The sequence below is a fragment of the Belonocnema kinseyi genome, chromosome 6 (genome assembly GCF_010883055.1).
Source record: "Belonocnema kinseyi isolate 2016_QV_RU_SX_M_011 chromosome 6, B_treatae_v1, whole genome shotgun sequence".
Taxonomy (NCBI): Eukaryota; Metazoa; Arthropoda; class Insecta; order Hymenoptera; family Cynipidae; genus Belonocnema; species Belonocnema kinseyi.
In genome coordinates this window covers 44,577,329-44,589,359 of record NC_046662.1, presented here as the reverse complement: position 1 = coordinate 44,589,359, position 12,031 = coordinate 44,577,329, and the positions used below count along the sequence as shown (strand labels likewise).

General features: G+C 23.0%; 1 protein-coding gene across 1 annotated transcript; it reads left to right on the top strand.

Moving 5' to 3' along the window:
* The first annotated feature begins 447 nt into the window (after positions 1–447).
* LOC117174656 (alpha-endosulfine) lies at positions 448–10,574 on the top strand. Its single transcript, XM_033363942.1, has 3 exons — positions 448–759; positions 4,193–4,312; positions 9,806–10,574. The coding sequence occupies exons 1-3, from the start codon at positions 718–720 to the stop codon at positions 9,974–9,976; spliced, it is 333 nt and encodes a 110-aa protein (XP_033219833.1). The 5' UTR covers positions 448–717; the 3' UTR covers positions 9,977–10,574.
* Positions 10,575–12,031: the final 1,457 nt, after the last annotated feature.

Below are 12,031 nucleotides of genomic sequence, written 5' to 3'. Positions count from 1 at the left end.
TAATTTTTTTTTATCTTGAATTTATCTTTTTTAGATCAAACTTCATGTACTTTGTAGTTTTACTCTGCTTTCCCGCATTTTTCTTAATTTACAAGCAAAGGCGAATCACAACAAGGGTTCAAGAGAACTACCCAACCAAATCTCGTCTCTGCACTAAAGTACACTGCTGCCCCCTTTTACCGATTTCAAATAACTAAAATTCAAAAATATTTTAGTTTAAACAAATAAACTAGGAAACAATGTTTTATTTTGAAATTTTCTTTAAATAGTCTGATTTCAAAATATTATATCTTAATTTATTCAAAATAAGCACCTTTAAATGAGAATTAAATGCGATCTTTTTTTTTCTCACTTTGAACAGCTGCAGCGACCGTTATCGTCGGTTGCCCAAAGTCAAGTCTCAACGTGTTTCAGTATTATAATTTCCCCGGCAGCCATTGTGAGCATATGACGCCGTCAGTTGCACTTGATATATTGACGTGCGGTTGTTTTCTCAGCGATTAGTTTGCAATTAGCACATTAATAAATCTAGGATTATTATCTAAACGATCTTCCTCCTGCTCGGAACATTTGCAATCGATCGAAGATTAGATTCTGCTAAAAATATCGTTAAATCATTGTTGTTTATGTGCTAGTGCTAGACACTTCGCTCCAAAACTGGTTAAGAATAATCAGTGCTGAGTACTTTTTCGTCCAATTTCCAATCCCGGTCTCAAAATGAGTGAAGAGCAAATCAAGGAACAGACTCAGAATGTTGAGGTAAGAGAAGGGGTCTTTTTAATCAATAATTAGGGATTGAATAATTAATTACTTAGTGAGGACGATGATTAAATAAATATGGCAAATTATGCGTGTCACTGTTTGAAAGGAGGGTTCATTTGTTATTCTGTTTAGAGACTATTGTTGTAATTCAATTTATTACGTCCGTTGCATCCGTCAAATGTTAATTCATGATTTTTCGACTGACCTTAACCTACAAATTGTGCCAAGTGAGCGAATCACCGGAATTAAAATTGATCAAAATTTAATTTTGTTATAAATTCTAGGTTTTTTTTAAAGAAAGATTATTTCAAAAATTGTTTCGTAAAATTTTACGTTTTTTTATGGAATTTTTCATGAAAGTCTTTGCTTATAAAACATTTATTTAATGAAAATGCTACAAGTAATTTTAATTTTCTGTTTATTTTCTTAAACTGGGGAAGTAATTAACCAAAAAAATTGTACATCTCTTGTTAAAGAGATAATGGCATATATAAAAATTTGTTTATTTGTAATTGTGCTTTCATTAAAAAATATTTGCCAATAAAAACAAACTAAAAATTATTCTCTTTCGTAATATTCTTTGAAATATAATGATTTGTTATTAACAATTTAGAAAATTTAGACAAAAAACACGAACATAACAAGCAATTGTTTAAGATTGTAAATCTTCTTTTGTAAACAAAATGTTTACTGTTAAAAAGGGTAAAAATAACCGATATCTGGTTAAAGAAATTTAACATAACATTATTGTGATTTTCGTTTAAGATAACCGATTTCCGGTGAAAATTGTTAAAATATCCGGGATAGCAAGATTTTAAATTTTCTTTCATAAACAAAATTTTATCTTGTTAAACAGGTTAAAAATAAACAATATTTGCTTTAAAGTTTGTTATCATAAAATTTTAATACGATTTGTATAACTGGAACTTTTTTTCAAACATCGGAAATATTCTTTGAAATGTAATAACTTTTTAATAACAATAGCAATTTTTAAAGAAAAATACTAATATAATAAATTTGTTGGTAAAAAATAACCGATTTCCGCTGACAAATATTAAAATAACCTTAAATTGTTATACAATTTTTTTATTATATAGGATTTTACAAAATATTATGAAAATTTCGACTCCTTTTAAAAGATTTTAAAAACTTTTAGCAGTTGGGAAGGAATGAAGAAATATTTGATACATTTTCGAAAATGTTTCCGAGCTTTCAAATATTTTTAACTGACACGAATTTTTCTCAACATTTTCAAATATCATTCTAAATTTAAAAAATGACCTTACAATCTTCTAAATTTTCCCAGGAATTAAAAAAAAAATTTGTTTATTTTCTTGAAAATTTTCGAAATTCTTTTAAATTCTATTAAATATTTCTCGACTTTACCCGATTGTTTTTCGTTTTTATTTTGCAATCTTACGAAATTGAAACATTTTGCTCTAAAATCTTCTAAAATATTTTTAGGAATTTTAGGAAATCTTTTTTTATGTTTAAAAACCTTTTTCAATTTTCTCTTCGAATTCTTTTTTCAAAATAAAAAATTATTTTAAATTTTCACACGATTATAAGAAATTTTTTTTTAATCTTGTCAGATCTTCTAAACCTAATTTCTAAAAATTATTCAAATTTTTCCTTAATTTTTTATTTATTCTACAAAATTAAAAAAATTGCCTTAAAATCTGTCGTTTAAAAACTTTTGAATCTCTCTTGAACTTACTCAATTTTTTCTAAAATCATAAAATATGACAACATTGCAAAATTTTGCTTTAAATTTTTCACACTTTTTAAAGATTTTAGGAAATAATTGAAAATTTGTTGTGAGCTTTTTTCGATTTTCTTTGATATTTCTTACAAAACAATAATTTAAGAATTTCCCATGAATTTTAAGAACTTTTTTTCACACCCTGACAAAATTCAGTTTAGCTAAAAAATTTGTAAATCTTGGAAAATAAAAAAAAATTGTCTCGAAGTCTTCAATATTCTTTTAAACCACATTTTAAAATCTAAAAGACTTGAAATGATTCGACAAAAAAAAACAGAAAAACACTATTAGAAAAATCCACTGTGTAATTTTCACAATAATTATATAAATAAAACATTTTCTTGATATATTTTTATGAGTTTGTGACGGCTCAACATGGCAATTCTCGGTAACAGGAAGCTGGTTAAAAATAACCAATTTCCAGGGCAAAATGTTGACATAACCTACAATTATTCTAAAATTTATTAAATACCAATTTCCGGCTTCAAATACTAACATGGCTTAAAGTTATTTAAAATTGTGTCATTTTTGAAATAAAAAATTCTGCAAGTTTTCAATCTTCTTTAAAATGTAATTTTTGTATGAAATAACCGATTTCCGTTTAAAAAAATGTTAACATAACCCTAAATTCTTCCAAAATTTTAAACTTCTTTAAATTCTAATGTTTTTTCAACTAAAAATACCGATTTCCCGGTTAAATAACCAACATAACCTAAAATAGTTAAAAATTGTAACTATTCTTTGAAATCTCTTTCTTTTCAAAAACGTTGACGTAACCCTAAATTGTTCAAAAATTAAAAATTTTTTTAATTTATATCGTTATTTCCGCTGAAAACCGCCAGTTCTTTGATATATATATATATTTTTTAATATCGCATTTTGCTTAAAATGTTTTTCCTTTTTTTTATCACAATAGCCGATTTCCTGTGAAAAACGTGAACATAACCTGAAACTGTTCAAAAACTGAAAATCCTTTTTGAACCAAACTGATTTTTGTTTTAAAATTCAATTTTTGTATAAAACGCTTACAAAACCTAAAATTATTCAAAAAATTATGAACCTTTAAAATCTAATCATTTTTGTTTAACAGTGTAATTTCTGATAAAAAAACAAAAAAAAACGAAAACGGTAATAGTTAAAAAAGGATCATTGAAATCTATTTTTTTTAAATACCCATTTTCTGTGTAAAACGCTAACATAACCTAAATTTGTTCCAAATTGAAAATCATGCTAAAAATTCGCAAAAAAAATGCTCATTTCTGATATAAAAAAAAAAGCTTAACACAATCTAATTTTTCTTTTTTAATTTGAAGTCTTCGAAAATTCATGATATCATATTAAAATTATGTTGTAAAAATACTAATTTTCATCGAAAACCGTTAACATAAAACATGTATAAAATTTGAAATAATTTGAAAGTCTTAATTTAAGTACGCAAGAGTATTAAAAAAAGTAGATTTAAATTTCAAAATTTAATATTTAAAAAATCTTAAGTAATGAATTAATAATTAATTAATCAATAAAATTCATAATGATAAATATTTACAATGATTGTGCGATTGTCGAGACACCTTCACACTACTTTTTTTTCAGAAAAATAAAAAAAAGAATGGCTCATTTTTTATACATTCTTTCGTTTGTTTTCTTATGTGCGTTTTTTCCTCGCAGATGTCCACAAATGACATCGAGAAGTTGGAGGAAGCTAAATTAAAAGCGAAATTTCCCAATACCATGAACCGACCAATCAGTGGTCACTCTGCTTTTCTACAAAAACGATTAGCCAAAGGGGTAAGATTTTTTTTTAAACAAACTTATTTCATTTATTTTTATGCCTTCGAAAATTTCAATTTGATTCCTTCAAAGCTTAAAAGTAAATACGATTTTAATTTATTAAGTTGAAATAATAAAAATTGTAGAATTTTATAACAGAAACGTAAGATTTCAGTCATTTTAAATCTAAAAGGTTGAACATGAGCCATGCAAAATTTTATAATTTAAAATAGAACAATTTTGTTAACAATGTCTTGATGTAAGTAGCAGGCCTCGGACTCATCGCACTATTTGATTTTTTTAGCGATGTGAATACATAAATTTTTAATCTAATAGTTGAATTTTCCACCAAGAAAATCAATTATCTACAAAAAAAAGACGAATTTTAAACCAAATAAAAATTTTTTAGCCGAATAGGTGAATTTTCTACCAAAAATTCGAATATTTAACATATGACATAATTTCTCAACTAAATACTTTTAACAATGGCTATGCTATTAGACTAAATTTGAATTGATTGTGTTTTAGTCTATTTTTTTTCTAAAAAGTGCCAACTAAATATTTGATTTAAAAAAATAAAAAAGATGAATATTTAAACAAAAATGGAGTAGTTAAATCTTTATTCAAGAGAATATTAATTTGAAAAAAACTAATTTTGTAACAAACTGTTGAATTTTTAATCAAAAAAGACAAATTTTCTACACAACAGTTCAATTTTCAACCTAAAAATATGAATAAAAAAAAACAGATAAAGTTTCAGTTACAAATATGAATTTTTTATTTTTAAAAATGAATTTTTAACTAAAATTATGAATTTTCAAGTTTTAACGAAAGAGTTCAATTTTCAACCTAAAAAGATGAATTTTCAACGAAAATTTGATATTTGGTACTTCAACAAAAAAAGGTTTAAAATAAAATAAAAACAGTTGGATTTAACCGAAAAAAAATTTCAACAAAGTACTTCAATTCTCAATTATAACAGATTAATTCTCAACAAAAAATCTGCATTTTTAACCCAAAAAATACGAATTTTCAACAAAATCCATACATTTTTAATGAAATAGTTAAATTTTCTACCAAATTATTAAAATTTTCAGTTGAAAATATAAATTTTCTACAAAATAGTTCAATTTTTTTTACCAAAAAAAGGAAAATATCTACAGGAAGAGGTAAATTTTCAAATTAAAAAGATGAATGTTCAACAAAATAATTGAATTATTGACGAGAATAAATTTGTTAGTCAAGAAAGGGAAAAATTTTAATTTCGAATTTTCAAGCCGAAAAGACAAATTATCGGCAAAACATTTGAATTTTTAGCTAGATAATATGAATCTTCAACCAAAAATTAAATTTCCACCAATCAGTTGAATTTTAAATAAAATTGATCAATTTTCAGTTAAAATTTCAATTCAAAATAAAAATCAGATTTAACTAACAAAAACGGATTTTCAACCAAATATTTGTATTTTCAACTAAAACAGAATTATTTTCAACCAAAAAGTTGCATTTTTAAAATAAAAATTGATTTTCTACCCAAAAAGACGAATTTTCATCAATATAGTTCAATTTTAAATTAAAAAGTATGATTTTTTTCAAGTTTATTTTTAAACAAAATATTTTATTTTGAATCAAATAATAAAATTTTTGCCAAAAGAAAAAGATAAATTGTCGACCAAAAATTTAATGGTAGACTTTTCAACGAAGAAGTATTAATTTTGGACAAAATGGTCGAATTTTCTACAAAGTTGTTAAATTTTCAATTAAGAAGATTAATTTTAAACAAAACAAAAAAAAACTAATTTTTTATTAAAATAATGAATCCTCAACCAAAAAAATTAACTTTTAAGAAAGTTTTACCCAAGGAGTTGATATTACAGCAAAAAAAGATATTATTTGAAAATAAAAATACAATTAACCAACAAAAAAGGAATTCTCAACCAATTATTTGAAACCTCAGCTAAAACAGTTTAATTTTCAACAAAACATTTGGATTTTTGCAAAAAAAAAAAATATTTAAATTTTTATCAAAAATATTAATTCCTAACCAAAAATGTAATAGTAGACTTTTAAACAAAGACGTATGAATGAACAAAATTTTCGGATTTTCAATAAAATAATTTAATTTTCAGTTAATAAAATTAATTTTAAATAACAAAAACTAATTTTGAACTAAAATTATGAATTTTCAAAAAAAAAGGAAGGCTTGTTATTTTTCTGTATAATTCATCTCATCTAATTTCATTTAAATTTAAAAATAATATTCTAACTTTTAATTATTTAAACTTATGATTTATTGTTAATTTTAATAAATAAAATATATTCTTGAACATTTATTAATTTAGAATTAAAATTAATAATTAACCAAGGAGATTATTTTTGAACTTGGAGATTAATTTTCAAACGAATAGTTGTATTTTTAACTAAGAAATGGAATTTCTACTAGAAAATACGAATTTTTAACAAAATAGTTTAATTTAAACCAAGAAGTATGACTTTTGGACAAAAATGTCGAATTTTCAATCAAATAATTTAGTTTTATGTTAAGAAAATTAATTTTAAACAACAGAAACTTATTTTTTTTCTAAAACTATGGATCTTTAACAGCAAAAAAATGAACTTTTAAGAAAGTTTTACCCAAGGAGTCCATAAAAAAGTTACTATTTTAAAATAAAAAACAGATTTCACCATTTAAAAAAAAAAAGAATTTTCAACCAAATATTTTAAATTTTCAACAAAAAAGTTGCATTTTTAACCAAGAAGTATTACATTTTTTTAATTGTTAAATTTTCGACAAAATAGTTCAATCTTGAATCAAATAATAAAAAAGATTAATTTTCAACCAAACTGTTGCATTTTTAACAAAACAAAAAATTGATTTTCAACTGTATAGTTAATTTTAATAAATAAAAAATGTCCTTGAAAGATTAAGTAATTTATAATTAAAATTAATAATTAACCAAGGAGTTTAATTTTGAACTTGGAGATTAAGTTTCAAATGAACAGTTGCATTTTTAATAAAATAGTTTAATTTTCAACCATGAAGTATGCTTTTTTAAAAAATTGTTGAATTTTCAACAAAATAAGTCAATTTTGAAGGAAATAATACAATTTTGATCAAAAAAGATGAATTCCTAACCAAAAATTTAATAGTAGAATTTTCATCCAAGACGTATGACTGAGCAAAATTGTTGAATTTTCAACAAAATTATTTAATTTTCAGTTAATAAAATTAATTTCAAATTAGAACAAAAACTAATTTACAGTTGAATTTTCATATTAAAAAGCTGATTAATTTTCAACCAAACAGTTGCATTTTTAACCAAGATATTGATTTTATACTAAAAAATACGAATTTTCAACAAAATACCGGGTCAAAAGTTCAACAGTTTTTAAATAATTAGGTGAATTATTATGTTTTTCAATTATGCCATCATTTAACTTACAATTCGTAATTTAAAATTTTTTTACTTTACAAATTTTCTATGTAAAATTTTCATTTTTAAGCTTACATTTTTAATTTAAAAAATTTTTAAATGCTTTCTTAAAGACTTGAACAAATAGAAAATAAAAGCCTTTGAATATTTATCAATATTTGAGTTTTTATTTAAGACAAGTAAATTGAAACGAAATATTTAAAAGTAAAGAATCTTTAACTGAATTATTTCACATAGAAAGCCTGGAATCGTTAAAATTTCGAAAAGCCTCTAAACTTTGAACGTTACAATTTTAATTGTTTTATTTGAAAAATGCTTAAATTGTAAGTGAAATTTTTAAATTTTGATGTATAAATTACAAATGAACATTTCTTGAATTTTTTTGTAATTTTAAGAGATATTTCGGAGTTTTTAAAAAGATAAAAAATTATGCAAATTTTAGAAAGTTTTCTTAAAATATTCTTTTTTGAAAATTTTGTTTAAATATTTGAAAACTTTTTAAATATTCTCATAAAATAATTTTTCAAAATGAAAAATAATTTTTCATTTTCCTATGAATCTTAAGAAAATGTTTTTATTCTTTTGAAGCCTTTAACAATTCTTGAAAAGAATCTAATTTTTTTGTTTAAAATCTGCAAAAATCTACATTTTGTTGTATATCAGGTTTTACATTAAGTTTGAATTTTTTTTAAACTTCTACATCTCTCTTAAAATTAATTAAATTTCTCTTACTAATAATAATTATTCAATTGTTATTTATACATCCAAATTGTAAAGGAATTTTCTAAAATTTGCAGCATTTTCTGAAAATTGTAGAAAAAATTCAATTAATTTTGACAGATATTTAGAAGTTCTGAAAAAAATTCCAAAATAATTTTTAATTTAAAAAAAATTTAAAACTTCTAGATTTCTCGAGATTTTAAAATAAAATTTTGAAGCTTTCCAAGGATGTTTAAACTATTTAAAAAGAATATAACTGAATTTCTAATTTAAGAAGTGTTCAATTAAAACATTTTTAATTTATCAATATTTTTCGTTTCTAGCTTAACATTTTTTGAAAATTTTGTTTAAATTTTTGAAAAACTTTTTAAATATTCTCTTAAAATAATTTTTCAAAATGAAAAATTATTTTTAATTTTCCTATGAATCTTAAGAAAATTTTAAAATTCTTTTGAAGCCTTTAACAATTCTTGAAAAGAATCTATTTTTTTTGTTTAAAATCTGCTAAAATCTACATTTTGTTTTATATCTGGCTATCATTTCAAGTTTTACATTAAGTTTGAATCTTTTCAAAACTTCTACATATGTTCAACTGTTATTTATACATCCCAATTGTAAAGAAATTTCTAAAATTTACAGGATTTTCTAAAAATTATAGAAAAAATTCAATTAATTTTGAAGGATATTTAGAAGTTCTGAAAAAAATTCCAAAATTTTAAACAAATTTAAAACTTCTAGATTTCTCAAGATTTTAAAATAAAATTTTGAAACTTTCCAAGGATGTTTAAACTATTTAAAAAGAAAATAATTGAATATCTAATTTAAGAAGTGTTCAGTTACATTTTTTTTCAATTTTTCAATATTTAATGCTTCTAGCTTAAAATTCCCTAAAATTATGTAATTTTGAACATTTTAAAGTTTATTGATTGATTTTTTAATTTAGCTCAGTTTTTATTAACTCAAGTGGAATTTTTTTTATCTTTAGTGCTCCATTTTTTAAATATAATTGAACGTTAAAAAATGTTTTCGAACCGGGAAAAAACCGGGAATATATTTTGTCGATTAAAACAGCCACTCTGAAAATAATTTACTTTATAACAAAATAATTCAATTTTGACCGAAAAGAATGAACTTTCAACCAAAAGGTGTTAGATTCTCTTATAAAGAATTTCGATAATTTACAGACTAAAGAATAACATTTTAAATAAACATTGAAGTTTATTTTTTATACTATTTGGAAACAGTTTTCCAAATTTAGGACACTATTTACACTATTTTTGATCTCTAAAGTGAGTCCGAGGCCTGAAATAAATATATACAACAACAACAAAAATACCTCAAACCTTTAAAATTTTAGCAAAAGTATTTCGACTCTGGAGATTACCAAATGGCAAAGCAAAAATCAGCAGCCAAGCCAAAACCAACTGGAGTTTTGCCAACGGGTGATGCAATCCCAACACCTGAATCAGTACCTCAACGAAAAACTTCAATTATCCAGCAAAAATTCAACTCTTCGACGGCATCTTAAGCTAATTTATTCTCTATTTATTTATGATTATATCCGGTTGCGTTGTGAATAAGATGATGCCCTGTGCTGGGAAGGAACAAGTTTTCGATGGTGCAAACAAAATCGTAGCATGATTTTACGTATGGCACGGATTTATTTATCATTTTACAGAACTCACAATGTGGCGCTTATTAGTCTGTTAACAAATAACGCTTTACTTAACGTTCTAAGATTCATTATTATTATTATTATTATTATTTTTTTTTTTTATTTTCAACTTATTTTAGCTGCCGAACGAATTCGAATTCCGGTCGTCATTTCATATGTGATGAGATAGTCTTACAGGGTGTCTACTCATCTGTAAAATCTATAATTTTCAGGGAATTTTTATATACTCTGAAAAACCTGGAAATGTCATCGATTTTTTTCTTTCTTAATGTCGGGAAATTTTTTTCGAGAATATGCTCTTAAATTTTTTTAATTTCCTAAGATAAAATTAAATAACAGTATTTCTTCTTTTCTGAAAGTATCCTTATATTACTGGATTTAACTATTCTTTTGAAAATTAGTCTTTTTGGGTTGAAAATTAAATTCTTTTTTGAAAAGTGATACTTTTCTGGTAGAGAATTGAACTGTTTTGAAGAAAATTCGTCTTTTTTATTAGAAAATAAAACAATTTGGTTTAAAATAGAACTATTTTTGTAAGGAATTTAACTTTTTGGTTGAAAATTGACTTTTTTTTATGAAAAATTTAAGGTTTTTCATTGAAAATTCAATTGTTTTGTGAAAAATTTGTCTTTTTAGCTTGAATATTCAACAATTTGTTTTACATTTTACATTTTACTTCACAAATTGAACTGTTTTGAAGAAAATTCGTATTTTCGATTTGAAAATACGACAATGTGGTTTGAATATAACTATTTTACTATGAAATTCAACTTTTTGGTTGAAAATTAACTTTTTTGTTAAAATTTAAGTTTTTTCGTTGGAAATTTAATTGTTCTATGAAAAATTCGTCTTTTTAGCTTGAAAATTCAACAATTTGTTTTATATTTTCTTTTTTCGTAGAAAATTAAACTTCTTTGTTGAAAGTTCATATTTAATTTGAAAATTCATCTGTTTTAGTAGAAATTTAATCCTTTTTAGTTAAAAATGCATTGTTTTGGTTCAAAATTAATTTGTTCTGGTTGAGAATTAAACTATTTTGTTGAAAACTTACCTTTTTTGGTTAAAGATACATAATTTTATTTTAAAATTCATCTGTTTCATTAAAAATTGAACTATTTTTGATGAAAATTCGTATCTTTTTGGGTTGAAAATTTAACTATTTTGGTAAAAATTAATTCATTTGGTTGAAAATTAAATTTTTTGTTGAAAATTCATCCTTTTCCGGTTGAGAATTGAACTCTTTAAAAGAAAATTCGTCTTTTTTATTTGAAAATAGAACAATTTTGTTTGGATATTCAACTATTTTGGTTTAAATTTTTACTCTTTCTCGCCTAAAAATTCTTTTTGATTAAAATTTCGTATTTAATTAAAAAATTAATCTGTTTTTGTAGAAATTTAATCCTTTTTAGTTAAAAACGCTTTGGTTTGGTTACAAATTAATCTGTTCTCGTTGAGAATTAAACTATTTTGTTGAAAACTTTCCTTTTTTGATTGGAGATTCATAATTTTCGTTAAAATTCATCTCTTTTATTGAAAATTCAACTATTTTGATGGAAATTCGTATCTTTTTGTATGAAAATTAATTTTTTTAACTGAAAATTTAGTTATTTTGTTAAAGTAGCCTTATTCGTTCGCATTTTTTTTTCTTGTCTAAAAAATCGTTCTTGGTAGAAAATTAACTTTCTTTTGTTAAAAGTTCGTATTTAACTTGAAAATTCATCTGTTTTGGTAGAAATTTGATCTTTCTTGGTTAAAAATGCAACGGTTTGTTTAAAAATTAATCTGTTTTTATTCAAGATTCATAATTTTAGTTGAAAATTCATTTGTTTCATTGAAAATTGAACTATTTTGTTAAAATTAACTTTTTTAACTGAAAATTTAATTTTTTTAAAAATCTTTTTTAGTTGA

Bases quoted from the DNA above. Each gene is read 5' to 3' on its own strand.
- LOC117174656 (XM_033363942.1), top strand. From the start codon at position 718: ATGAGTGAAGAGCAAATCAAGGAACAGACTCAGAATGTTGAG. The intron at 760-4,192 runs GTAAGAGAAGGG...TTTTCCTCGCAG, and splicing joins AACAGACTCAGAATGTTGAG to ATGTCCACAAATGACATCGA. The intron at 4,313-9,805 runs GTAAGATTTTTT...TTAAAATTTTAG, and splicing joins AAAAACGATTAGCCAAAGGG to CAAAAGTATTTCGACTCTGG.